We start from the raw sequence: 27,133 nt of genomic DNA on the forward strand, positions 1-27,133 counted from the left end.
GGGGTGGATGCATGCATGGGTGTACGGATGGATGGATGGATGGATGGATGTGTGCGTGCAAGTTTGCATGGAGGATGCGTGGATGGATGCATGCATGGGTGCATGGATGAGTTAGTGCATGGACGGATGGATGGATGTGTGCATGCGTGGATGCGTGCATGGATGTGTGGGTGGATGGATGCAGGGGTGCACAGATGCATGGATGGATGCACAGGTGGAAAACCAGGAGCTCAGTGCTGACAGCAGCTGACAACGCTGAATTTTAGAGTCAGCTCTTTGGTGTGTGCGCCCAGGAGCGCCTGGCGGAGGGTGAGGGACGGCTGGGTGCTACAAGCTCAGTGGGGAGGGCTGGAGGAAAAGGCAGCAGGGGAGAGGCCGGTCCTGCGTGGGTGGGAGATCTGCTTGGTGCAGTGCCAAGCTGCAAGTCCTGGCTGCTCTCCTGCGCGCCGAGCCGTGTCCTTGGGAGAGGACAAAGCAGCCGGAGAGGGGGCTGTGTCCATGTGAGGGGAAAGGAGGCGTTGAGGAAGAAGCTGAGCAGTCTGGCCAGCCGTCTGGGGGCAGGTGATGACCAGTGTGAGGAGCTGGAAAGCAGCGGGCGATGAGCCATTAGCTGGGCTGGTGCGGGCACTGGAGGCGCTGGGCGTTGTGCAACTGCGTGGGCAGGGGTTGCGACCCCCTCGCTGCTTCCTGATGGCAGAAGCCGCGCAGCACTCGAGCCGCTGATGCGCTCGGCCAGGCGGCCAGCGCTTGCTCCATCCAGGCCAGGGGTGAGCGGGTCCAGCTGAGACGTCCATGTCCTGGGACAGCCACAAACCTTTGCTGGGAGAAGCCTTCCGTGCTGAAAGCACCACCAGCCCAAGGGCTACCTTGGCAGCGCTCCCATCCTCACCGTGCCCAATAAATACCAGCTTCAAGGCTTTGCTCTCCCTATCTCTGTCCGTTTCCTGCAGTTCCTTCATTCCCCTGTTCAGCAATGTGTATGGTTCAGCAGAAATGGTGCTGGCATTTGTTTTGAAGGACACTGATTAAGAAATCCTGCCGTAAGCAACAACCGTTGCCTGCAGGTTGTGCTCCAGGCTTTGCAACCTCTGCTCGGGGCAGAGGTTTTCAGTTCACCAAGGGGTTCCTCCACCACCTGCAGACTTTCTCTTTCGGTCTGTAAAAAAGGATTTAAAACAGCACTAAAACGATCCGGGCTTTATCTTCCCTCCTGAGCAGAGTGGCTCTGTTCAAGGCCGCTGGTGTGAAGTCGTGGCTCTCTGCAGCGCTTATCTCCCTGCCTCGCTGCGAGGTGCCCTTTCACACACCCAGATTAGGAGGGGGAAGGCCCATGGGGAGAAGCAAGACCTTTTTTAAACCAGCCTGGGAAACTGAAAAAAAGCAGCCAGTCCTTTGCCAGGACTCCAAAACCCCGACCGCTTCGTGCAGCCACTTGAGCAGACATTGTTCCCCCGCTGGGTGCCCGGCCCCTTCCTGGGGAGCCCCTTGGCGGCTGCTTTGGAGAATCACCCAAATTCCTCTAGAATCTCCAGCAAAATTCCCCACGAGTTTTGCTTCCCGTTGGGTCTCCCCTGGGATGGCCACGTGTCTCTGCACGGCCTCCAGCACTTCCCCTTCCGAGCAGCCCCATGATGTTTTCCCCGGTGTCCCCGCAGCGGCCTCCCAGCCGGGGGAGCAGAGCCCGTGCCTCGGTTTCCCCAGGCAGGGCAAGTGAGGTAACTGAACGCCCACCCTGACCTCGCCTGGCACTTGGGAAAACGGAGAAGAGGGGCTGAGAGGAGAAGAGAGGCTGCTGAGCACCCTTTTTTGGGCACTGCCTTCGGGCTCCTCTTCCCACTGCTCCCACGAGCGGTGACGGACGGGCGAGCTGGCACCGTGGCTCCACAACATGCCCGAGGCAGCCTCTGATTCACGGGCAGCGCTGGCTCGGCGGGGCCAAACGAGGAACCGTGGGGTGCTGGGGTGCTCCCAGCCTCAGCAGGGGCGAGCTGGGCACCTCCGGGGTGGGGGAGCCCCGGGGCAGAGCGGGGCCCCGGCGCCGTGCAGTGCCGCGGCCGCCCGGGAGGTGGCACCTGGAGCCCGGCCGTGCGGCGGGGCTGGGGAGGCGCTGGGGGCACGGCTCGAGGTGGCAGCACCGGCACCGGCATCAGCATCACCTCCTTCCCCATCACCAGCATCGGCATCACCTGCATCCCCATCACCGCATCATCACCATCACCACCATCGTCACCATCACCACCATCACCACCACCACCACTGTCACCATCACCCTCACCACCATCGTCACCATCGTCACCATCACCCTCACCACCGCCACCACCGCTCACCCTCACCACCATCACCCTCACCACCATCACTCTCACCACCCTCACCACCACCCTCACCACCCTTCCCACCTCCCGCCCCGCCCTCTGAAGGAGGAGGCAAAAACCAGCCTGAGGTTTTTGGGTGGCTCAGCCCCCCGCAGCCCCCCATTTACAGCTGTCACCCCCCAAAATAGCCTCCAGGCAGAGGGGGGACCTCATCTCAGCCCGGAGCAGCAGAGGTCACCATCACATCCCACCCTGGGAAACAGAGATGTGCCTTTCCAAAGCACATCCAGAAAACAAAGTGGGTGAGAGCGAGGGAGTTAAAGAGAAGTGGGGAGGATGGTTGGACATTGGCAAAGGCTTCTGCAGGAGGGGAAAGCTGCAATAGTTAAAAGCTGAGCCCAGCGCACAGCAGAAGGGAAGCGGCGGCGTGTGCCTGCACAAGGGCATCTGCGCAGCTCGGCACAAACAAACAGAAAAAGCAGAAGTCAGTGGGAGTGAATTAGTAGTCGGGGACTGCAAAAAAATCCGTACAGGAAGCAAAACAAAAGAGAAATCGTGAGACGTAGGGGCTGAGAACACTGAGAGGGTGCTTTTGAAATAGCTGGAGATCACCGAGAAAACTGCAAAGCTCCGGGCTGGGACTGGAGGGGCAGGAGGAAGGAGGGCAGGAGCCGGGCTCCGCCGCCCGCTTGTCTGTGCTCAGAAACCCAGCCAGAAGGTGCAAGCATGCACGAAGCATCGGCAGGAGGAATTAAAAAGCAGCTTTTAAGGTAAGACCTCTCCACATCGGCCACTCCCAGCCACTTGCACGTGGTGTTTTTCTGGACCCCGCAGCAGGTGATGCCTTAGGGGACCGTGGGGTTGCAACCCTGCAGCAGAGCTCTGTCTCGTCTGGGGGTCAGGGAGGCTGGAGGGGGTACGGGGCCAGCACAGGCCACAGCACCACATCCTGCTGTCCCGCCCCGGCACAGGGTGGGTTTCCCATTGAGGCTTTTTGCCCAGACTGGGCATGAAAGGGGCGAGTGACTGTTTTTAAACACCTCAGGGGACGGACCCTCTGTGCTGGCACACCAACGCCTGCTCCCCAGCAGCCCCATATGCCTTGGCCCGCTCTGTAAGGGCGGCGGTGGTGCTGAGCTCCCGGCAGTCTCCGCCTTCCCGACACCCACATATCAATCGAGTGGCATCTATAAATCCCCAGCAGCCACGTCCTTGGGTTTCCCCGGTTTGTCATGCTGGGCGAGCCCCTGGGCAGGGCTGCTCTGCGGTGGCTCTGGTGCGCCCTTCGTGGGGGTCTGTGGGACTGGGAGGGCCCATCCGGCCCCATGCTGCTGCCCCTCGTGTGCAGCACGGGAGGATGAGGCCCCGAAGGAGCTCTCGGGACAGGCGGTGACACGGGTGGGAGATGTCGGTGGGCCAGACGTGACGGTACAGACCACAAGCCAGCCTTTTCCTGGAAAAAGGTGCAGTGAAAGTTTATCGTCCTCCCGTTTCCCATGCCATGGGGTGGGCAGCCGCAGGTCCACCACGCTGTCCTTCTTCCCCTGGGGCAGGGTGGCACCGGGACAGCACCAGGACAGCCCTGGGGTGGCCGCACCTGGCCCATGGGCACCCACCAAGTCCTCACTCCCGCTCAGGGCATGGCACCCCCTGGTCAGGACCAGAGGCACAGAGCCATTTGTCACCCGCGCCGGGGCACAGCGGCTGGCCCTGCTCCTCCCCTTTTTCAGCAAGACGATTTCCTTGGCTAAAAGCTGAGGAAAATTATGAGAACTGCGCTTTTCGACAGCAGCTCACCCAACGCCACCCCGCAGAGACCCTCGCGTCCCGGCTGCGAAACCGAGCCCCATTTCCCTGCACCACCCCGAGCCCCCAGACGCCGCCCCGGAGACCCTCAAGAACTCGCTTAGCCCCCCAAAAAAACCCCAACCCAACCCGTGCCGGCGCTGTAAGCGAGCAGGGCTCAGCCTGCTGTTTGTCCCGGCTGCTCCGCGGGCGCGGAGGCGATAAGATAAAGGCTCCGGAGCGGGGCGCACCCGCGGAACGACCGGTGCGGGGCGCCGGGGACCCGGCTCCGGCTCCGGCTCCGGTTGCGGCTCCCGCTCCGCTCCCGCTCCGCCCCCGCGCAGCCTCCGCCCTCGGCCGCTCCGTTTACATAACGCCCGGGGCCGGGGTCCGCGCCCCGCGCCGCCGCGGCTCCGCACGGCGGAAATGCGGAGCCGCCTGCCCCGGTTTCCTGCCTGAGCCGTGCCGTGCCGTGCCGAGCCGTGCGCCCCGTCCAGCCCAGCCCAGCCCAGCCCAGCCCACCCCGTCCAGCCCCGGCCCGGCCCGGCCCGCCCCGTCGTCCCCGTTCCCCGGTGCGCCCCGGGCCCGGCGCTCCGTCGCGCTCCGCCATGGGCGAGCGGCCCCCGGACGCCTTCTCCTGCAGGTAACGGCGGGGGCCGGGGCCGGGAAGCGGCGGCTGCAAAGCGAAAGTGGCGGCGGGGAAGGGAAGGGAGCGGGAGGGGGGAGCCCCCGCCGTGCCCCGGGCGCGGAGCCTCTGCCCCCGGTTCGCCCCTCCCGGGGACGCGATCGCCCCGCGCCCCCTTCCCCCGGTGCCCCCTTCCCCCTGCTCCCCGGCTTCTGGCACCCCCGGGACCCGCTTTCTCCTTCTCCCCCATAAGCTGGGCGCTCCCTCCTCCCAGCACGCCTTTGCCCCTGGGTCCTCTCTTTTTGGGGTTCCCTAGGGCACCTTGGGGTCCCGGCACCCCCATCCCGGGCCCCCCTGCTCCATGGGTGCAGCACGCGCCCAACCACCCCCGCGCCTCCCCAGAGCCCTGCAGCACCCCTCGGTGGCCCCTTGGGGAGGGTGCAGGACCCTGGGGGCGATGCCCAGCCACCCTCAGGGGGTGCCACGCCACCCACGGGGGCTGTACCCCGCCTGCCCGCCCCTCTGCCCCCTTGGCCGCTGCGGGTGCCGAGCGGAGGTGCCAGCGCCGAGCCTGCCAAGCTGCTCTGCCTTTCTGCTCCCCGTGGACTTTGTTGGCTCCCGGGCTCTGCCCGGCTTGGCAGGCACACGGGGGCCGTGAGCACGAGGCCAATGCCCCGGCAGGCAGCATCCTGCCGGCCTCCCCGTGCCCTGCCGGCGTGCCGAGCGCCGCTCGCGCCAAGTGGGGTCACCCGCGGAGAGCCCCGACCCGCTGGCTCCCGCGCTGGGAGTAACGTGGTCGCCGCTTCCCCGGGCTGGGATTTACTGTCAAGGAAACCGGGGCGAGTTGTCGAGCTGCGATTTCGACATTTGTTGTTGCAAATTGCTTCAAGATGTGCTGGAACCGTGGGCTGGCGGCCCCGGGGACTTTTCGGGTTGCTGTGTTTAGGTAGTGAAAGCAGCTGGAGGAAGAGGTGGCCGGTGCGGGGACCTCACGCCGCCCGCGTGTCCCGTGTGCCGTCGGGCTGTGCTGGCAGGCTGAGAGCCGGGGTTTAAAGGCCTGTGAAATTACTGGCAGCTTTCGCTTTGACTTGTTTGGGACTAGATCAGCGCCTCTGATTTCTTTTTTAACTCGCTTGTGGTGCAAGGAAGGGCTTTGTCTTCGTGCGTCCCCCCCCCTACCCCAAGTACTGCTTTTTATTTTTTTTCCTCCTTTGCTTTTGTATCTTTATTGTGTCTGAAAAGATCCCTTTTGGTTTCGCCGGAGCCCGCGGGGCGGTGGTTGTGCCCGCACCACATATCGCCCCGGAGAGGTTTGTGAGGCTTTCGAGGGGCGTCGCTGCCGCTGCCCGGGGGCAAACCTCTCGCCTCCCCCCCCCGGCTGCTCGAGGGAGCCCGTCGGGGCTCTTTGCTGAGGCACCGGGGCACGGCGAAGCCGTTTGGACAAATCCCAGCAAGTGAGACGAAGCGAAAGTGCAAGAGCTGCGCGCCGGCAGGGTTTGTGGTGCTGCCAGCGCCGCCGCGGCTCGGCGAGGAGGAAGGGCCTGATCCAGCCCTGGGACCGCCGCGGCACGGAGGGGGAGAGCCTGCAGCTGCGTCTCCCACGCCTCTGTGGCAGCGATATGTTTAATATCGCGACACGAAGCCCATCAGGAGGGCAGCCCGCAGGGAGCAGCCACAGCAGTGCGATGCGTAACGGGTGGGAGCCGCCGTGGACTGCCAGGCACAGCGGTGATGGGTGCATGGGTCCTGCCCGGTGCTTTCCTGCGGGTCAAGTGAGCCTGGAGCTTGTGTCTGGCCTGAGCTGGGTGGCAGCTGGGACATCTCCATCCCCTCTGTACCTGGGGGGTGATCGGGGAAGCCAAACCGTCGGATTTCCCCCAGCTTTAAAGTGCTTCGACACGGGCTGCGCTCGCAGGCGCCTGCAGTGCTGCGCAGCCCGGGCAGGAGCACGGTGTGAGTGTCTCCTGCTAGAAAGTGGGGACAGGAGAGCGAAATCCGCCCCGCAAAGCTCCCTGCCCCTTGTGGGTTTGTCGCTGCAGTTCAGCAGAAGGGCAGTAGGTCCCGGTGACCCCATGGGGTGGCACAGCAGTGGGTCCCACACAGGGACAGTGCGGAGCTGCTTGGGGCCGTGATGTTGCACCGCCAGCCTCTGCCAGACCCCTGGGAATCCCTACCACCATGGGGCGATGCTCCCAGCGGGGTCTGGCGTCCCCGTCCCTTCCCAAGCTGCATTTCCAGCCCCAGGGGGGAATTGTCCTCTGGGGCTGTGCTTGCCGCCATCCCTGCGTGTCCCTGGCAGCAGCGTGGGCTGGGTGCTGGGACAGGCGGGGCACAGCTGCGGGTGCTGCTGTGCAGAGGGGTGCGAGTGCCAGGGCTGGAGCTCTTTTGGCTGCCGTCGAGCTGTCCCAAGAGTCCTCAGCTACGTTATGGTGACCCTGTGTGTGTGGGTGCCCGTTTCTGGGGTGTGGTTGGGGCCCCAAAGCCCTCGTCTCCTCCCATGGAGTCTCTTGGGTCGTGCTGCTGGGGCTTTCCGTCCCACGCCGGGGTAAATGGGCAGTGTTTAACCACTGCTAAAACAGGTGGGAGGGAGCGGAGGCTTGGCTGAACTCGGGCTGAAAGGCAGCAATAAAACTGCATGGGGTGGATGTGAGCGCGGAGCCAGGGCTGCTTCCCGTGGCTGCGCCCGGCCAAAGGACGCGGTGTGTTGTGACCCGGCTCGGAGGAGGCCCCGGGGGGTGACGTGGAGGTGCTCTCCTCCCTTACCTCTTCCGTCCCCCCTTCCCACACCAGGGGGCTGCATCCAGGGCCCGTCCCCACCTCTCCCCCTGCCCCAGACCTGCTTCAACCCGGGCTGCAAAGCGTCAGCGTTTCGGTGCCGTCTCCGAACAGCTGCTCCCAGCTGCGCTCTTCGCCCGGGGTCGCATCCAGCTGCCACCCAGTGACGGGATGCAGGGTGGGACCGAGCCAGAGCCGTGTCAGGGGGACGCCCCGTGCCTCCTGGCCCTTGCAAGCCCAGCAGCCTCGGGACCCGCACCCCCCGAGCCCCCCAGCCGGATGCAGTGGCACAGAAAAGTGCCGTTCATTGTAAGCCGGCCTTTTTACAGCCGCCCCGCGAGCGGGCTGCGGGGCCGTGCCAAGAAAGGCTGCTGCCTGGCTCAGAATAGCTCTTTTCATGGAGGACATCCTGGGAAGGAACAATGTCCCCGCTCGCGGCATTGTGGGAACCGGGTATTTTGGTGACTCGGGAAGCGGGGAGCTGCGGGGCTGGCCGGGGCGTTACCCAGCCCCTCCAGAAAATCGCCCCTAGGGCGAATTTGGAATAGGCTCCGAAAAGGAGGCTGCCCGGGCTAAAAATGCAGAGCTTTTCCTCTGGTCTGGGTACGGTTGTTTCGGGGTGAGCCATGCACAAATCAAATTTCCTATTGACGCTCCTGGCTCGTGTTCCCCTGGCTCGGACGCCGGCGGCGAGGGGCTGCTTTCATTTTCGGATTGCTGCGCTGCCCGGCACGGGGCAAGGCGGCGTGGGCTTTGCTCCGGAAAAACGCTTTTCCTGCAGACACCGAATTTGCCAAAATTCTGCCTGCTGCCCCGTGGCCTGGGGCTGGTTTGTGATGGGGCCGGATCCTGCAGCTCTGCTGGGATTGCCTGCTTTTGGTAAGGCCTGCCGGCCTCAAAACTGCCCCGTGGTGCAATGAAGTAACGTGTACGCACCGATCCTTTTGCTACCGTAAAGGAATAAGCAGCCTTGTGCCGGATCCGGCCCTCCCGCTGCCTCGGGGGCCGGGACCCACCGTGACACTCGCCGGGTTGGGCAATGGGGTTGGTGGTGGAAGCGTTTTAATTAAATCTCCCGGGAGCGCCAGCGGCGGCGCAGCTGCAGGGCCGGATCCTGGCGCAGGCTCGGGCTTGTCGCCGCAGCCTGCATCAAAGCGCGCCCGCGGCCGGTCTGCCCCGTCCCGTCCTGTCACGCCTCGCCCCGTCCCATCCTGCCGTTCCTCGAGAGACGGTGCTGGGCGCTCCTGTCCCTGCGCCCCAAAGCTGCCCAAACAGTGCCGAGCCCTTCCAGCGGCTCCAGGTGGGAGCCTTTGGACACCGCACGCCGGTGCAGTGCCCGGGGAGGGCAGGATTCCCCATCCAGTGCAAGGGAAAGCAGTTAGCCGTCACAGCTTTGGCTCGGTGGTGACCTGGAGGGCACGACTGCAAAAATGCCACGATGCCAAAAAAAAAAAACCATCCTTGGAGCTGGGTCGAAGCTGAGCGTCCATCCTCGTCCGTCCCCGCCGGGCGGGGATGAAGGTGGTGTCGCGAGCAGGAGGAAGCACCGGGGCCGCTTTTCCCATCGTGGTCCCGTCTGGAAAACACCCGTCACTGCTGGAAACGGCCTCGGGCTGCTTCCCACCACGTGGCGCGGGCGAAGCCCGGCGTTCCCAGAGCAAACCTCTCCCGAAGCCGGAGCGTGAAAACTTTGGAGACGTTTCCACCTTCCCGGCAGCATCCCGGCTGCCCGCGGGCGCTGTCCCCAGGGGCTCCCCGCTTCCCTCGGTGCCTGGGCGCCGCGGCCGGCCGAGTGGTGCCGGCGATCCCCGGGTGCCGGAGGAAGCAGGAGCGCAGGCGGAGGGTGCTGAGTCACGGGCAGGCTGGCGGTGCGCTGATAGACGGCCCCACGCGGGGGCCCCGCCGGGGGGCTCGCCTCGGCTCGGCCGCGGGCAGGCGCACGCCCGGCAGCGCCGCCGGCCCCGCGTGGCTCTTCTGAGAAGCCAGGGCTGGCCGGGGGCTGATAACATCTCCCCTCGCCTAGAAACTTCTGAGGACGTACTAGGAAGCCCGGCGGGTCGGCAGAGATAGAGGCTCGCGTTCCCAGCGCAGCGCGGCGTTATCGCCTCCCCGTCTGCAAACCAGATCCGCCGCGCTGCTGCTGTCCAAATCTCCCCGCTCGCTTCCTCCCGGCCCCTTGCGTTTTTATTTTATTTCATTATTTTTCCTCGCCCCCCCCCCCCCCCCCCCCCCCGCCCCAAGAAATGCAATCACTTTTCCTCCCCTTCTAGCAGCTCGGGTGCTGCTGCGTGGCAGGGAGGCCGCCGAGCCCGTCCTGCCCCGTCCCGGCAGGATGCGGGCGGGCTGGAGGATGTTTCCTGCCTGAGCAGAATGCACGGCCCCGATAAATGCCGCGTGCCAGCTCAAGGTACGGGGGTAAACAGCGCCACGGAGCCCGGCCGGCTGCGGGGAGCTCCACCGAAGGGCTCGCCGGGGCGGCTTCATGACTCTTGGTGGCCTGAAATGGTCCCCGAGGCTGTCAGAGTGGTGCCACCAGGTCGACGGGCACGATAAGGTCCTGCCGGAGCCCTGTGGTCACCCCAAGCAGTGCCACGGCCACGGGGCAGGGCCTTGGGGTGCCTGCAGCATCTGGATGTGGCCGTGGAAGGAAAACCCAAATATCCCAAGCCACGTGGAGGGGGATGTGTGCGTTCTGGGGTTCCCTGGCAAGCCCAGGGAGCTGCGCGGTGTTTCCAGCTGGGGTCCCAGCTGACTCCTGAAGCACGTTTCCACTTGCTGAAAGGGTTCAAGCACGGGGCAAGGTCCTGGGTGAAGAGCAGCCGTGTCGCTCTGTGCGGGACCATGGGACGTGGCAGGGACATGGGGGGGCACAGCCCACCCCTGGCACCTGCAGGCAGACAGACAGACGGACCCCTTCGCCCCATCCAAGCGTCCCCCCCCGGGGAGGCATTCGCTCATCCCCTGCCATTCCGGCGGCGTGGCCGCGTCTCCAGGTGAACGCCAGACGAGGCAGGTCCTTCCCTGGATTTCAGCAGCCATTTATTTCGCTTCCTCCCCCCTCCTACTACCCCCCCCCCACACCCCCCCCAGCATTTTTATCAGCTCAGCTGAAATAGGTCCCTGGAGGGAAACCCATCAGCGCTGTTAAGCCTTGGCGGAATGAGAGCGGATACGGCCGGGCCGCGTGTCCCGCGGGGAGCTGCAGGCGGCTGCGTGGGCAGGAAGCCGCGCAGACGCCTCGTGCCGGCCGGGTGGGGAAACTGAGGCACGGCCATGCTCGGCGTGCTCAGGGATGCCAGGGCACGTGGAGCTGAGTTTGGCACCAGCGGGCTGGGAGCTGTCGCGGTGTCTCGCTTGGGCAGCCGCGCCGGTCACCAGGGCCGGGCTGCACGCGGCGAGCCCCGGGGGGGGGGGCGGGGGGGAATGGGGAGCGGTGCCCAGGGAGGTGGCTATGGGGAGGCATTGGGGTTGGATCCATCTGGGGCTGCCGCCCTGACGGCACTGCTGTGCTCTGTCTTGCAGCGCGGCCGCCTCGCTGGAGCCACGGCAATGAATGGGCACGCTCTGCCGGCCGGCACGCCAGCGCATCCCCGGGGCTGGCATGAGTTCTGCGAGCTGCACGCCATCAGCACCGCCAAGGAGCTGGCGCGCCACTACCTGCGCTTCGCCACCGAGCACCCGCACCATGACCTGCTGGCCGCCGAGAACTTCTCGGTGCACTTCACCGACCTCTTCCAGCAGTACTTCTGCAACGAGGTGAAGGAGGGCTTCGCCATGAGCCAGCTCCGCATCCTGCCCACCGGCCCGGCGCGGGATTACCGGGAGACGCAGCGGCGGCACACGGACGCCTCCCTGGGCACGGCGGCCACCAAAGCCGAGGCGGAGCTGGCCGCTCGCCCCGAGCAGCCCGGCCGAGCCCCCGAGGCGGCCCCCACGGGGCTGCGCAAGTCGTGGAGCTCGGAGGAGCTGGCGGGGCCGGCGCGGAGACCCTTCTCGCTCAGCCAGCTGCGCCGGAGCTGGCGCAGCCTCTTCCGACGCCGGTCCTCGGATGCCCTCCCGGCGGAGGCCGACGGGGAGGCGGCGGAGGCTGCTCTCAAGCCGGGACTGAGCAAGCGCATCCTGCCCTGGGGGCTGTCGCGGGAGCAGCCCCCCGAGGTGCGCAAGGAGGGGTTGCTCAAGTACGGGCTGCTGGACGAGAGCTCGCTGGACAGCGGGACGCGCTGGCAGCGCTGCCGCCTGGTGCTGCGCAGAGCGGGGACGCCCGACAGCGAGGAGTACGTCCTGGAGCTCTTCGACCCACCCAAGGTAAGGCTCCGTCGCCTCGTCCCCACTCAGGTTTTGGCTGCACGATGCTGCCCAGGGCTCCCCTCAGGGTGTTCAGAGGGCAGAAGATCCCCACAACCCCATGGCAAGGGCAACGCGGGCACAAATTACTGCCATCAGTCGCAATGCCTTTTGGATTTTTCTCCTGCGGGGCCCCAAACCTCACTTTTCCAGCTGGAAGCAGAGCTGGGGAACGGGGCTGGTGTCCTCGCCTGCAAGCACCGCTCGTCCCCATCCCCATGGACCCGTTCCCACAAGGTGGATGTCACCAGTGCTGGAACTGGGTCTGGCGAACCCCAAATTCATGCGGTGCCTGACCCTGCGGTGCTGCGGCTTCAGCACCCGGAGCCTCTGGGGAAAACTGGGAAAGGAAAAGAAAGGGAGCACAAAATGGGCTCTGAGCCCTCCTCGGTTCCTGTGGGATCCGTAGGGAGCTCAGTTTTATTTTTGGAAGCACTTCCGCAGCCAGAACCTCGGATCCTGGGGGAGCTGCGGGGTGCTGAGAGCAGCGGGAGCGCCGGCGGTGCCGGATCTGCGTGACAGCCGCGCGGCGGCCGGGGGGACAGCCGTGGCTTTTAATCTTTAAAAAGCCAGTTCCTCCACATGGCGGGTCTTACGTAGACGGAACAGGCTGGGCTTTTTCTTGTGTGGTTTGTTGGTTTTTCCTTTTTTTTTTTTTTTCTCACTTAACTTTGAGCAATTTGTGCTCTGGGGCAAGGAAGCCTGACATGGAGGAGCTGGCGCCCGGTGGCTCCCCGCAGCGGGCTGAATCCCCACCCTTTCTGCCAAACAGCCCCGAAACACCTGCAGGGAGAGCACTGTTTAAAAAATTACGAATGTCTACGTCTGAAAGCAGAAAGCAGCCCAGCTGCTCTCCGGGAGCCGAGGAGCAAAGGTCCCTGTGCCAGCCCCGTGCTGCCGCCGCCGCTTTCGCTTTTCACAGCTCAGCGTCACGTGCGGTGCGGCAACCGCTGCTTTCGGTCCCACGGGGAGGGTGTGCAGGAGCCCGGCTGGGGCTGAGGCTGCACCCATGAGCCCCAGCACCCTGCTCGGTGCTGAAGGCAGGGGCATCGCCTCTGCCTGCCTCCACCACCCTGGTTTTGCTCCACGGGGTTCAGGATTGCGCGCTCGTCCCCTTGGCAGCGCACGTCCCCAGCTGCAGGGGAGGTGTGGCTCTGGGTAGCATCGCTCTGGGGCTCCGCGAGGCCAGGCAGCACCCATGGGTGCCAGCAGGGTCCATACCCTGGCACACCCGACACGGGCGTTGGTGCTGGGGCTATTTGGGGCACTGCTGCCGGCTTTGCTCCTCCTCATCCGCGGTGACCCCTGTCCGGATGCTCCCCGGGGATTTGTGCAGATGAAAATGGGCAAAGCCTGAAGAGGTGAAAACAAAGGCATGGGGAGGGCGCCTGCTGTGACCCCTGCCCCTGGAGGATGTGGCGATGCGCTCGAAATCACATCTGGTGGTGCAGCAGCCTCTGACCACCTTTAATCTTGAACTCCGCTTCTTGTTCCGCTCCCGACGCCCCGCGGAAGGACGAAAGCGAAGGGAGAGGAGGCAGCGAGGCCGGGGGGGCGGCAGGGATGACCCCTGCCCACAAGAGGCGTTCACAGCCGGGCGTTTCATGCGCCCTGCAGCCCGGCTCCTGGCCCTTCCCAACCAGCTGGTGGCTGCCCGTCCCGCGGGGATTTGGCCGGGTCCCCCCCACACCCCCCCGTGCGTGGGTTTCCCCTCCTGCTGTGCCGTCCCCAGGCCAGGGCCGCTCCTCGCCCGGGTTTCACAAATCTCAGCAGTAAATTGGGTTCCTGTGAAAATATCCTCAGGGCGGGTCCTTCCTTTCTAATGAACTGGCCGGGGGCCAGCTCCTCTCCTCCTCTGCAGCAGGAGGGCTGCAGGCAGCTTCCCAGCCCCCTCGGCCCCGTTATTGCGCGGGCTGGAGCCAAGCCGGGCGTTGGGCAGGGCGAGACCCGAAGGTGCAGGTTGGGGAGCCCCCGGGGAGAGCTCAGCACCATCACCCCAACGCCAGCAAGGGGGCAAAGCCTCGGCTGGGACAAACAGAACAGCTGCTTTGTGTTTTTTCCTCGAAAATAACCAAAAGTCCCCCTGGGGAGGGCTGGGGGCAGCCCCCTCCTTCCCCAGCTCTCGCTGCCGCCTTGGGCTCCCTCCAGCCCTGCGGGGCTTTGCCGCTGCCTTGCCCGGGGCCAGCCCCCTCCTTCCCTGCCCCTTTACCCTTTAAACAACACGACGTGCATTGAAATTCAGCTCAGCCTCCCATCTGGGCAGCATCCAGCCGCGCCCCCCACCTATTTGATGATTTTCCAGGTCCGTGGGGCGAGGAGGCGAGGGTGGCCCTGCACGTGTGCCCCCCGTGCCCGCCAAGCCCTCGGCTGCCTCTGCCCCTTCCTGCTGCTGGAGGCTGCCCCTCCGTTTTCAGCTCTCCCGAGAAGCCCGTGAGCGTAATCCCGTAACGTGCCCGGCATCAAATGGAGCGGGGCGCTTTGAAGGGCCTTAATCCCCTTTGCTGCTTGGGAGAACCGGAGAGACCCCGGGAATGGGCCTGGCACGATGCCCCTGTGGGCTCTCTGATGTCTAGTATGAGGGTTGCGCTCGCCTTCTGTGGAGGCACCAAGGGCTTTCTGCTTTACCCCGCCATGCGTACTCGTAATTGTAGGGGTTTGGTAGCTCTGGAAATCTCAAAGGAAGCGTTTCTGCCCTGGGCTGCCCCGCTGCAGGGACGGAGCTCGCTGGGATTGGGGCTGCCCCGCTCATCCGCCGAGCCCCACGCACATGTTTTATGGCCGAGCCCTAAACCCCATGAAAATTGGGATTTGCAACGGAAATGTCCCGAGCCGTTTATGTTGACCAGATGTTTGTACAGGAAGGGGAAGGGAAATGGGATTTTCATTTGCGCCGGTCTCTTTATGGCGTTTTAATGAAATCCATCACATCCCGTAAATGATTGCGCTGCGAGCTGAGCTGGGAAGACTTTCCGGCGCAGGCTGCGGTGCCTGTGTCACGGCTCTTACGTCCTCGCCGTGGCCGCGGGAGGGAGCAGTATTTTTATCTCTGCTCAGTGCGAGACTGCTCTGACTTCCTTTTTTTTTTTTTTTTTTTTTTTTTTTTTGCCTTTTCCCCTTCCTTTCACCTGAAACTTGTTTCTGAGAACTGCGATCCCCTGAGCCAGCAGGTCCCGGTCCGGGTGGCTCCCGTCTGACACTGGCAGAGTCGGGGCCGATGTGGCACGCGTGGGGACAGCCCGCTGACACCGTTCCCATTCCCAGAGCAGGGGCTGGAGAGGCTGCGGGAAGCCCTGGCACGGCCATGCCGGCTGCGTTCGCACCGCTACCCCGGGAGGGGACTGGAGCAAACCCCTTCCTTCACTGCACAGCGCATTTCCAGCCATAGCTTCAGAGCCAAAATGAGGTTACCCTTAGAAGTGACCGCTGGAGCAATTACAAATTATGCTCTCAAAGCCACGTTGGAAGTGCAGATGTCCCCGTCACCTCGCGCAGAGCCCCGGCCACCCGCCTGCCAGCCGTGTCCCCGAGCTCCTACGCAGAGCGGTGGCAGGCGGTGGCAGGAGGTGTTTCCCTCCCTGGTGTTAGCTCCCACGGGGCTGCGCACGTGAGAAGCAAAACCTGAGCAGGGTGTCGGGGATGGAGGTGCCCCGGTGGGGGTGGAGGTGCCCTGGTGAGGGTGGAGGTGCCCTGGTGAGGGTGGAGGTGCACCCCAATGGGGATGGTGGCACCCCAGTGGGGATGGAGGCGCCTCAGTGGGCATGGAAGCGCCCTGGTGGGGATGGAGGTGCCCTCATGGGGATGGAGGCACCTCGGTGAGGATGGAGGTGCCCCAGTTGGGATGGAGGCACCCCAGTGGGGGTGAAGGTGCCCCGGTGGGGATTGAGGTGCCCCGGTGGGGATTGAGGTGCCCTGGTGAGGATGGAGGTGCCCCAGTGGGGATGGAGGTGCCCCAGTGGGATTGGAGGCACCTCAGTGCCCGTCACCACCCTGGCCCAGCTAGAAGCACGCCGCAGCCCAGCGGGATCCCATTCGGTGATCTCTGCATCACCACACACTTCCCAGGGGCTCGTGCCTCATTTTTCTCTCTCCTTGCAATAAAACCCTTGGCCAACCCCATGTTGGTGGGGCTGCTCCCTTCCCCTCCCGGCCGGGAGCTGCGTTCCCACCGCCGCCTCCCGCAGACTTTCCCCAGAGAGCAGGGCAGGGTGGTGGCGCGTCCCCTCGCCGCTGTTCTTCGAAGGCGCGCGGGGCTGGGCGTAGCTTGGGCTTCTTGAGATTTCGGCGGCAAGCTTTTTAGATTTTTCTTTTTCTTTTTTTTTTTTTTTTTCTCTCTCGTATTTCAGGGTGAGGGCATGCGGCTGGGGGGGGGGGGGAGGTGATGAGACAAAAGGTTATTTGTCATTTATTAACCACAACTTTTTCCATCCTTGGTCATGCACGGAAAAAACACTTTTAGCAACGTAACCACAGCCCCGGCGTTAATTGCTGAAGAGCAGAGTTTCTTATTTTGGAAACCGTGTTGCTGGGATGGAGCCTGCTGGGGCTCGATTGGTGTGTGCCGGGAAGGATGCAGGATGGGGAGCCCCAACCTGCCACTTCCCCCGGCTCTGGGGCTGTTTGGCCTCACTTGGAGAGGAGATGGGAGGATTTCCTTTCTTTTTAACCCAGTTCCTCAAAATTGGCGGGGGTTTTGCCCCACCGCTGTGGTCCCTCTGCTCGTGGCAGCGATCTGCTGCTCAGGGATGGGGACGGGGACGTCTGCCTTGTGGGATGCTCTAAAGCTGCTTGGGTAGGAAAACACCAAGTGCAAGCCAAGAAATGAGCAAAAAATGGAGATAATAAGAGAATTACAAGAAAAAGGACTGGGAATGTGCCCAAACCTCGCTGCTTTTCCCTCGTGTGCAAGCTCAGGGTCCCGGCAGGCGTGGGACCCGCTCAGCCCTGGCAGCAGATGTAAGATGCCCGTCGGTGTTTTTGGGTGGCTGTATCTCTTTTTTTTTTTTTTTTCCTTTTTCTTTCTTTCTGCCATTTTTTTTTTTGATGGTCCAGGATGTGGTTGTGTCGAGGCTGAGTGCTGCTTCTTTCAAAGGTAAATATTTATGAGAGGCTGCGCAGGCAGCGCAGGGGCTGGAAGGAGCCCTCGGGGCGGCGGGGGGCCGCAGCCCGCTCCCACCTGGCAGCTCTGGCACGGCGAGGTGGTGGCCGAAACGAAGCAGCACCGGGCAGGGGGACCGAAATACCCTCGGGGGAATTACGCTTCCCCACTCGGGCTCGGGATGCTCTCGCAGTTTTCCAAGGCGCTGCCGAGCCCAGCTCGTGCTGGGCCCGTGGGAGCGGACGAGGAGCAGGCACAGGAGCACCTGGGGTCGTGCCGTCAGCTCTTGCTCACCTGTGGGGCCACCTCGTGCCCTACCCGGTCCCCTCATGCCTGATTTTGTACCCCTGGGTCTTTGCTTGCAGCCTGGATCGGGGACAGACAGGAGCAGCCCAGCCAAGCTGCCAGACCCACAGGACCACAACCGCTGGGCGCATCCCTGGGGTCCCCCGCACAAGGACAAGAGGTGACAGCGTGGCACAGGGACACGCAGTGACCTCCCCCCGGCGGGACCGTGTACCCCAGCCCCTGCGGCCCCCGGCCCTGGCGGCAGCGCCGGGGGTGACTCAGCCCCGGCTGCGGCCGGCTCCCGCCCGCGTGCGGCCACCTTGTTTACTTTCCGAGCTCTTTATTTATTCCAGGAAATTATTAAAGCAGCCCACGCTGGAAGCGAGTTTGGCTTAAAATAAAAATGGAGCGGCTGGCAAGCGCCGTCTGTTTCAAGATCCTGTTTATAGCCCCGCTTCTCCAAAACGCTGCTCTGGAGGAGGGCAGGGCGCTTGATGTGGCCGGGCTGGCTCGGGGGGCGGCCGCTCGGCCCCCCCAGTTCTCATGGCCGGGGGGGTGGTCCGAGCTCATCCAGCTGCTGGGAAGGGCCGTGAGCATCTCCATGCGCCCCGGATCATCCCTGCTTTGTGCCTTCCCCACCGGCCGGAGCATCCCTGGTCCACCTCCAGGGCCGCATCCTACGCGGAGGTGCCGCTGTGGCTCTGGATTCGGCCATCCCAGGGCTTTGGGTTTGGCCATCCCAGGGCTTTGGGTTTGGCTGGAGCCAAGCATCCCACCCCGGGCCCTTCCCCGATCCCCCCAAACGGTGCAGAGGCTGAATGGGCGACATTCAGCGCCGGCGGCAGCGAAAGCGCGTGCGGTTTTCAGGGCTTTCAGGAGGGAATATTTACTCGTTCATGCCCTGCCTGCGAAGCAGGCCAGCCTCTGCCTTATTTATTGACGTCCTTATCAATGCACAAAGGGCGCCAGTCAGCCCTGAGGACAGGGCGGGGGGATCCAGCCGGCCCCCCGCGTCCCTCCCGGTGGGGCTGATGCAGCGCCGGGCGTTTTGGGGGGGGGGGGGGGGCATCTCGCAGCACCCTGTGTGCACCCTGCTGCGAAATCGCCGCACCGTGGGGCGCCGTGGGGCCGCATTTGCTGGGAGCACCTCGCACCAGCGCTGCTCGTCCGGGAACAGAAGGGGCTTTGTGCCCCCGAGGCAGCCGGCACAACGGGGCCCCTTGTAGCCGCCCAGCCCCGTCCCCTCGGGGACGGCCCCGTCCCCACCGTGCCACCGCGGGCTGCGGGGACGCGCGGAGCTGGGGTTTCTTTCCGGGAAATTTGTTTTCCCTGCTGGTCTTGCCAGATTGAGGACGCTGGCTGCGGGTTGGAGTGGGCGGTGGGGTCACAGGGAGGGTCTTTTGGGTGATGCCTCGAGGGTGGTGATGGGGCCTGGAGGGGGGGGTCCCCAGTTCCCCCACCACAGCAGTAATCACCTTGCTTTGTTCAATAGGGGCAGGAAAGCTCTTACATCTCATGTAGAACCCCCCAGGAAGATGCCTGGTGCTGATGTCAGTAGGTTTCAGAGTGAACAGCCTCCACGTGCCCGTGTGCCAGCCCGCTCGCCCACCCCTGGCTCCCCCCCCCAAAACTCTGAGCCTGGCAGCGGGCACGGGGTGCAAGAGGCACCTGGAGGGGGGGGGGGGGAAACATGCAGGAAAATGGCCCAGAAACAGGGTGAGAGAAGCGACACCCCGTGTGGGAAATCCCTCTGTAAGTGGGGGAGGAAATGGGGCAAGAGAGGAAGAGGCTGCAGGAGGAGAAGAATTAAAGGAAGAGAGGAGGGCCTGCGGATCAGGGCCCAGCAAACACGGGGAGAAGCTGTGGTCAGCGGGGGAAAGGCTGCCGGGAAATGCCGGGGATGGATGGAAAAGCTGTGACCAGCTGCTGGAGGACCAACGCTGGGATTAGCGGTGCTGCCGGTGCCCGAGGATGAGCGCTGGGATTAACCAGGGTGGAAAACCCCGAGGCCACGTGCTGGGATTATCGATGGTGAAAAATCCCCGAGCACAAGCGCTGGGATTAACCGCGGTGCAGACTCCCAAGGACAAGAGCTGGGATTATCTGCGATGCGAAATCCCCCAGGATGTGTGCTGGGATTAGCTGTGGTGCAAAGTCCCCTGGGATGAGCTCTGGGATTAGCCGTGGTGCAAAGTCCCCACGGATGAGCTCTGGGATTAGCCGTGGTGCAAAGTCCCCACGGATGAGCTCTGGGATTAGCCGTGGTGCAAAGTCCCCTGGGATGAGCACTGGGATTACCCTTGGTGCAAACCCACAAGGACTGAGCCCGACAGACACCCCAAGCCCACCAGTACGTCCCCCGTTGCCCCCTCCCCAGCTGGCTCGCTGCCCCGCGTGGGGACAACGGGGACGTCCCCCCGCTCGGGGCTGGGGACGTGGCAGCGTGCCACTGTGCCCCTGGGAAACTTAAGAAAACTCCCCCGGGGCTGCGAGCGCAGGAAGTGGTTTTGGGGCTGGCATAACCCAGCGCCCGCGCTGCTGCAAATCTCAGTGGCCCGTCCGTCCGTCCCTCTGTCCCTCTGTCCATTGTCAGCCTTAGGGGGACCCCGGTGGGGCCGAGCCGTGCCGGCTGAGGTTTTTGTCCCTGCGTAAGGGGACACGCCGAGCTCCAGGGTTTCCCAGGAGGGCCAAATCTCACCAGTGCCCACCTCTGGCACGGCTGGTCGGTAGCGGGTGCTGCGATTTCACTCTCGTTCTTGGAAAGCTCGCTGCCTTCCTCTTTCCCCAGGCAGCCAAAGCTCGCCCGCTGCTCACAGCAGCCCCCGCGCCCCTGCGGGCGGCTTTCCGCTGGCGGGGACGGCCGGGCTGCGGCGGGCACGGGCGCACGGGTGGGGAAGAAAGTAAGAGGAGAAGGAGCTGCGGCGATGGCTGGCGGCGGGGATTGGCGAGGCGGAAGCGCAGCAGCTCCGCTCGGCGCCTGCAACGCCGGGGCGCAGCTGTGACCTTGGCCTGACCTTCAGCCGGTGCTGCTGGCACCGCCGCCGCTCCGCGCCGGCACCGCTTTCTCCCGGCCAGGTGCGCGGTGGCCGCGGGTGCCGCCCGTGAGAACCCTCCCGCAGCCCCCCCACCCCCACCCCCCCCGCCCCAGGCTGCAGGAGGGTGGAAACTCGGGGCTGGTTTTCTAAGAAATCCACCGAAAAGGTCCCCGGCGCGGGGACGTGGGGCGCAGCATGGCCCTGGGGCTCCGGGGGACGCCGGGAGCAAGGTTGCGCCCTCGGCATCTTCCCCTTCGCCGTGTCCCCGGCCCAGCTGGACCCACTCAGCGTTTTTTAAACACTCGAAAATAATCAGCAGCGAGAGCAAACAGCAAAAAATAAAACCGGGCAGGGCTCGGCAGACCACAGGTGGAAGGAAGCCGCTCTCCAGCACTAATTTTAATCAGGCGCTGAGCGCTGGCGCGGCTCCCTGTCCCCAGCCAGCAGGACGGGTGTCCCCATTGCCACCCCCTGGTCCCCAGCAGTGCAGCTCCCTGCGGCCGGACGCTGCTGGCGGTGGGGCTGGGAGCAGCAGGAGCAGCGGGATTGTGAGGGGGTGTCCCCAAAAATCCCTGCTGCAGGCAGCGCGGGTGCCATGCCCACCTGGCTGCCTGAGAGCGCAGTGACAACGTTTTTGGGGAAAAAATCCTGGTTTTAGTAATATTTGTTCTTTTGGGAACCAGCCCTTGCAGGGAGAGGGGGATCGGGGGGCCAGGACAGATCCTGCCCTAAAAGCTGGAGGTGGCAGCCCAGGATGGATGGTTTGGGGTGCGGGGACCGGGGGACACTGCAGCAGTGGCACGGCGGGGGCCATGCGCTTCGTGGGCATCGTGGCCCCCTGTGATTTCAGGGGGTGCTTAGCCAGGCACCGGGGTTGCCCCCACATCCACAGGAAGCTTTGGGGTGAATTCACCATCCGTCCTGTCCCATCCACTGCCATCGTCCTGTCCCGTGCCATCCTGAGCACCCCGGGCACCCACGGGGATGCTGCGGCACCTCTCTGCTGAGAAGGAGCCCGTGGGCGCCAGGCGGGCACGCGGAGTGTTGAGTGTGCAGTTTTGCTTACCGAGAAAAGGATTTCTCGGTAGGGCCGCCATCGAGCAGGGCATCTTGCGGTCAGGTGTGCCGTTTCGGGGGGCGGGGGCACCGTGCCTGCGGTAGGCACTTCTCCGAAGCCAGACTGCCTTTCGGGCACCGTATCTCACTGCTGCATCATTTCCTTCTCCCTCGCGCGCGCCCCGGCTGCGCTCGCCCCGGGGAGGGATGGAGCTGAGCCCAGGGCTTCGCCGAACTCCCTTTTCCTGGAATTCCCCCTCTGATACTCCCAAGAAAGCAGCAGCAGTGCGGTGGCGGTGCTGCCGGCCGGGCCCTGCGTGCCGATAACGCCCGCGCCACGCTGGCACCGCGCAGCGAGCTCGGGGACGTGCCGGCCGTCACGGCCCAAGCACCCACAGCCCGGGGAAGGGGGCACGCCGGGCACCGCGTGCCCTCAGCACCTTTCCACCTGCATGGGACACTGCTCAGGACCCTCCGAGGGACCCCTGGGACGCGGTGCGGCGCTGCCCCAGCCCGCAGCAGCGACACTGATTGCGGGCGGGCGCGTGCAGCTGGCGGCGGCCCCGGCTCCTCGCAGGGCGCTGCTCCGCGGCGGGCGACTTCTAAGAACTTTCTTTCGGCGGAGCTTGGCGCTGATAAGGGTTGGCCCTTCTCGCGCTGCGTTTCCGGCCCCAAAGTACACCGAGTCCTTGGTCGAGAGTGAGACTGAGAGAGGGAGGAAGTGGGGGGCAAAAAAAAAAAAAAAAAGCACTGCCAAACCCAGCCGCCGGCAAGATTTCCAGTGCCGGCAGGCGCCGGGCTCGCTGCAGCCCCGCTCATGGGAATCGCCTTGCAGCAGCGCTGCGGTGGGAGCTGGGCGAGCTCAGAGCAAAGGCCCAGCCCCTTCCCCTGTGCAGCAGCATCGTGCACGGCCCCGGCTGCCACCCACAGCCCGGCATCGTCTGCAGGGATGGGTCCTGCGCCGGTGGCCATGTGCGGGGTCATCCGGGATCAGCCCGGAGCCGGGAACCGGAGGGGACGGCGGTGCCTGGCTCGGGCGCGCGTAGACTCAGCCTGCGGGATGCTGAAGCTGTCGCATGAATCACGGCCAGCCAAAATTTTGTAATGCTGAGCTGGCAGCAAGCCCAGCCCAGGGGAACCAGCGCGCTGAGCTGCGCACCCCGGGCTGGCTGCACCCACGGGGGCTGGCACAAGGGCAGGAGGACCCGGTGCTGTTCCCAGAGCCGTCCCTGCACACAGTGTGTGGAGGGCTTCGCTCCATCCCCGGCGTGGGGGTCCCCAGTTGTGGGGGTCCCCAGCTGTGGGGGTCCCCGGTGCCGCAGCATGGAGATGGTCAGCAGCTCGCTCCTGGCGGCGGAGGAACCGAAAGCTGCTGGGAGGGGTATTATTAGATTTATGGAAGTGCCTGCTCAGCGTTTTGTCATGTGCCTGTGTCAGAGCGAAACTGGCCGGGCAGCAGTGGGGAGCTCTCGGCACGCCACCGCGGGGGTGCGGGGGCTGCCCGGGGCATCGCGCCCTCCGGCCGGCCCCACGCCGCAGCGGGGACCACCAGGGACCCCCGCACCCGTAAGGGTGTGCTCGACACCCGGGACATGTTTTCCTCGCCGGTGCACGCAATTTCTCCAGCACGTGCTGGGAAACTCCTTCTCCCTCCCTTCCTCTGCTTCAGGGCACCGCTGGGCTGGGTCCCTGCTCTGGGTGCTGCTCAGCCCCCCGCGGGTGCCCTGCTCCGGTTGTGCCGGCCTCGAAGCAGCAGCCGTGCAGGGTATTTCCTTGCCAGGTGGGGTATTTCCTTGCCCGTAGGGTGTTTCCCTGCAGAGAGGGGTATTTCCTAGCTTCTGCCATGACTCAGGGGACTCCCAGCAGGCTGGATCCCGTCCCCTGGAGCAGCATTTTAGGGCACGGGGGCCACGGGCACAGCTCAGCCGCTCTCCTCTCCGCAGGGCTCCAAGCCGAAGCTCCACGCCGCCTGCTCCGCCATCCAGGAGGTGCGGAGGTGCACGCGCCTCGAGATGCCCGACAACCTCCACACCTTCGTCCTCAAGGTATGGCCCCACCGGGGGGGGAGGAGGGGGGGGGGGGGGGCCCGCAGCTGGCCCCGATGCCTTCCCCACCCCTTGGGGCGCATGTGCTGCTGGAAGCTCCCGTGCCAAATTTCGGTTCCTCTTCCGTGCCGGGGATGGCGGGGACGCAGCCCAGAGGGTGGGGATGCTCTGCTCTGTCCGGTCCCCAGGCGCGGGCTGGGGGAGGGATAGGGATGCAGATCCCTCTCTAATGTCCCCGTGTCCCTCTCTGGTGTCCCCCAGGTGACCAATGCCACCGATGTGCTGTTCGAGGCGGGGGACGAGCAGCAGCTCAACTCCTGGACGGCCGAGATCCGGGAATGCGCGCACAGGGGGTAGGCACCCGGCGGGGGTCCCCGAGCCCTGCTGCCCCTGGGGATGGGGACAGCTGCTCCGTGTCCCCAAGCACCGTGCCAGCCACCCACCCCCAGCGCTCAGCCTGGCTTCTCCCATCCCTGACAGGTCGGACGCGGGCGACCCCGAGCTCCTGGCGTGCCGGCACCCCGACCCCGCGGCCACCAGCCCCACCACCAGCACCGACTCCCCCAGCCAAGGTGAGGACCAGGGGATGCCTGGGGACACCGGGGACAGGGCAGAGGTGCTGGGGACACCCCCCAGGAGGGGTCCCATGCCTCATTGGGGCTGGCTAAGGTTAACCCTGGCCCCAAATCGCCTGGCAAGGGCGTAGCCACAGGGGAAGGGGTGAGGGCGATGGAGCGGGGCCGGGCAGGGGTCCCCAGTTCCCGGGGTGCTCACCCCCGCCGGCCTCCCTGTCCGGGCAGGGGCGACGCCGGGGGGGCCGGTGGAGGCGGCGGGGCCGAAGATGGAGCAGTTCCTGTCCTCCTGCCCCTGGTTCCACGGGCCCATCTCCCGTATGAAGGCGGCTCAGCTGGTGCAGCTGGGGGGGCTGGAGGGCCACGGCGTCTTCCTGGTGCGGCAGAGCGAGACGCGCCGCGGCGAGTACGTGCTCACCTTCAACTTCCAGGGCAGAAGCAAAGGTACGGGCGGGAGAGGGGCTGGGATAGGGAGGGGAAAAAAAAAAAATCACACCGGAGCCCCCTCGGGAGCTGCACACACGTGGGTGGGCACAAGTCCTGTCCCATCCCACCCCCCAGTGGATGCTCTCCTTGCCCTCTCCCTGCCCCAGTGCTTGCAGCGGGCTGGTGTCTCCATCCCCATTCCTGGGGGGGGGGGGAAAAAAAAAACCATCAGCGGGCTGGGCACCGTGGGCTGGGGATGCAGCACATGATGCTAAGGCCGTTTGTCGTCCCCCCCCCCACCCTCCACCCCAAACATCCCTGTGTCCCCCCATCATCTCCTCCAGCAAGGGAGCCGGTGGCAGGGTAACGGGTCCGTGCTCCTCCCCGCAGCACCTGCGGCTGTCGCTGACGGAGCGGGGCCAGTGCCGCGTTCAGCACCTGCGCTTCTCCTCCATCGTGGAGATGCTGCACCACTTCCACCGCTTCCCCATCCCGCTGGAGTGCGGGGCCACCTGCGACGTCCGGCTCTCCAGCTACGTCGTCGTCCTGCCCCAGCCGCCAGGTAGGGGCACGGCGGGGCTGAAGGTTGGGGCACGGGGACGGGGAGCTCCCTGTGGGGTGCGGGGACTCGGGGGTCCTGTCCCTGTGGGAGGGTCCCCGGGGCCATGGGCGCAGCTGGAACCTTTTTGGGGGAAGCGGAAGCATCCAGGCAGCGGCCCGAAAGGTGACTCCTGAGCTCCCGGCTTCCCCTTCTGAGAAAGGAGAAGCTGCCCCAAACCGACGGCCACGGGACGCATCCCGGTGCGGGCTGCGGGGCGATGGGGCAGGAGCATCCCCCGAGCGGCCGCCTCTCCCTCTGTCCGCAGCTCCTGGCTCCGGCACCGCAGTCCCCGTCCCGCTGCCCGTCCCCGGCTGGAGCCCCGAATTCAGCCTGACCCCCGCCGCCGCCACCACCACCTCCTCCTCCTGCCCCCGCGGCCCCGCCGAGCCCCCTCCGGAGCAGATCTTCCACTGGTGCCACCGCCGGCGGAGCTGGCGCAGAGCCTGCGGCACAGCGGGGCGGCCGCGGCCCCCGGCGCTCGGCCCCGCGAGTCGGACTACGAGGTGGAAGCCCCGGGCCGGGGCCACGTGCGTGCCATCGACAACCAGTACACGCCGCTCTGACGGGCCCCGGGGACGCACTTTTGGGTGGAGAAGAAGTCCTGGAGCCCCTCTGGGAGTCCCAGCGAGAATGTAACTATTTTCTTCCTTCTGGTTAGGGATTGTTATTTTTTTATTTTGCAAGGAAGGGAGTCGTTTTTCACTCCAGTACGGGTGTGCTCCCTCTCTTCGGCCTGTTAAAGGGCCTTTTTTTTTTTTTTTTTTTTTGGATATTATTAGAGCTTTCTCGTTACTGTTTACACACACCGCTCCTGCCTGCATTCCCAGCTGCGTGGCCGGCACGGGGGGCACTGCACAGCCGGGCTCCGTCCCCTCCTCTCCTCGGCACCACGGCGCCCAGAGGAGGAACCCGGGGTCTCGCGTCGCACCCGCATCGTTGGAGCAAACAGAAAAAAGAAACAAAAAAAAAAAGGAAAAAGAGGATTATAAATTCTTTGACACGTTGCTGCTTCGGGCTGCACACAGGCGACGAAGAGCCACTTCCTCCCGCCCCAGGATGCGCTGCCGCTGCACAAAGCTGCCAGCAAGCCCCGAGCTGCCAGAGCCGAGCTTCGGGTCGTGCAAAGCCGCTAGAGGAGTTTGTTCTTTATTTTAGATAAGGCAAAAACTGGCTTTTCTTGCTCCTTTTTTTTTTAAAAAAAAAAAAAAAAACAAAAACCTAGCACAGTTGCAGTCACTCCCTGCACCAGCCGGGGAACTACTTACCCCGTTAGCTTTGTTAATTAAGACGTGAACACTAACACCGCTCCACCATTAATAACGCAAACAGCCGAGGACTAACGCGGAGACTGACAGGGGAAAAAAAAAAAAAAAAGAAATCCCCCCCGGCGACGGAAGCGTTTCCAGCATAAATCCCAAGGGAGTTTCCCCACCTTTCCTCCTTTACCTCGCCGGTGCCAGCGGCTGCCCATCCCCGCTCTCGGCTTTTCCCCCATGCCCCGGGGGATGCCGCTGTGGCCACCTATGCAACGGGGCCCCTCGCGGGCTGGGCGGGGGGGTTCCAGGCTGAGCCCCCCCAATCCTGCAGTGGCGGGGGGCCACGCACCCCAATGTGCCTTACAAGAGGAGGATGAGGATGGTTTGGCGATCCTACAGCTGCAGTGACAAATACAGCAGGCACTTTACCCTCGCTGTCTTCGTGCGTTTTTCCCTAGGGGCACTGGGCGAGTGTGATCCACCCCCCCCCCCCCCCCCCGGGGGTGCTCGCTGCCCCCGTGCCATTTTACCTGCCGGTGCCTCGGGAGAGGAACCACTTCTTCGAATCCGCCGCTATTTTAAGAATAAGGAAGGGGCCGGAGCCGTTGCGACACTCGCGAGGGGATGTTGGCAGCGCTCAACTTCCAGATTTCTCAGCGCCCGGCACTCCCCGGGATTTCTAACGCAGAGTTGGCCTTGAGATCACGTTACAGGAAAGCCCTTTTTTTTTTTTTTTTTTTTTGGTCCCCCCCCCTCGCACACTTGAAATTGCCTGAGAGGTGGGAGCCTCCAGGAGCAGTAATTTGGGATCTGATTTGGAAGGAAACAACAACAAAGCCTCGTGGGCCCAAGTCAGGGAGTCGCTGCACAAAGCCGGCCCCGACGCCGCGACTTGAGGCCGAGCCAGCGCCCGCCGTG

At 64.6% G+C, this 27,133-nt stretch overlaps 1 protein-coding gene across 1 annotated transcript; it reads left to right on the plus strand.

Annotated features, from left to right (window-relative positions):
- The first annotated feature begins 564 nt into the window (after positions 1-564).
- On the plus strand, positions 565-25,706 carry SH2B3 (SH2B adaptor protein 3). Its single transcript, XM_035565612.2, is given in 11 exon segments — positions 565-573; positions 2,175-2,448; positions 4,442-4,740; positions 11,020-11,802; positions 23,259-23,360; positions 23,622-23,713; positions 23,841-23,932; positions 24,161-24,338; positions 24,703-24,920; positions 25,225-25,368; positions 25,371-25,706. Coding segments are annotated over 11 exon segments (2,343 nt in total). The 3' UTR covers positions 25,523-25,706.
- The last annotated feature ends 1,427 nt before the right edge of the window (positions 25,707-27,133 follow it).

The sequence above is a fragment of the Cygnus atratus genome, chromosome 17 (assembly GCF_013377495.2).
Source record: "Cygnus atratus isolate AKBS03 ecotype Queensland, Australia chromosome 17, CAtr_DNAZoo_HiC_assembly, whole genome shotgun sequence".
In the NCBI taxonomy this organism is placed as follows: domain Eukaryota; kingdom Metazoa; phylum Chordata; class Aves; order Anseriformes; family Anatidae; genus Cygnus; species Cygnus atratus.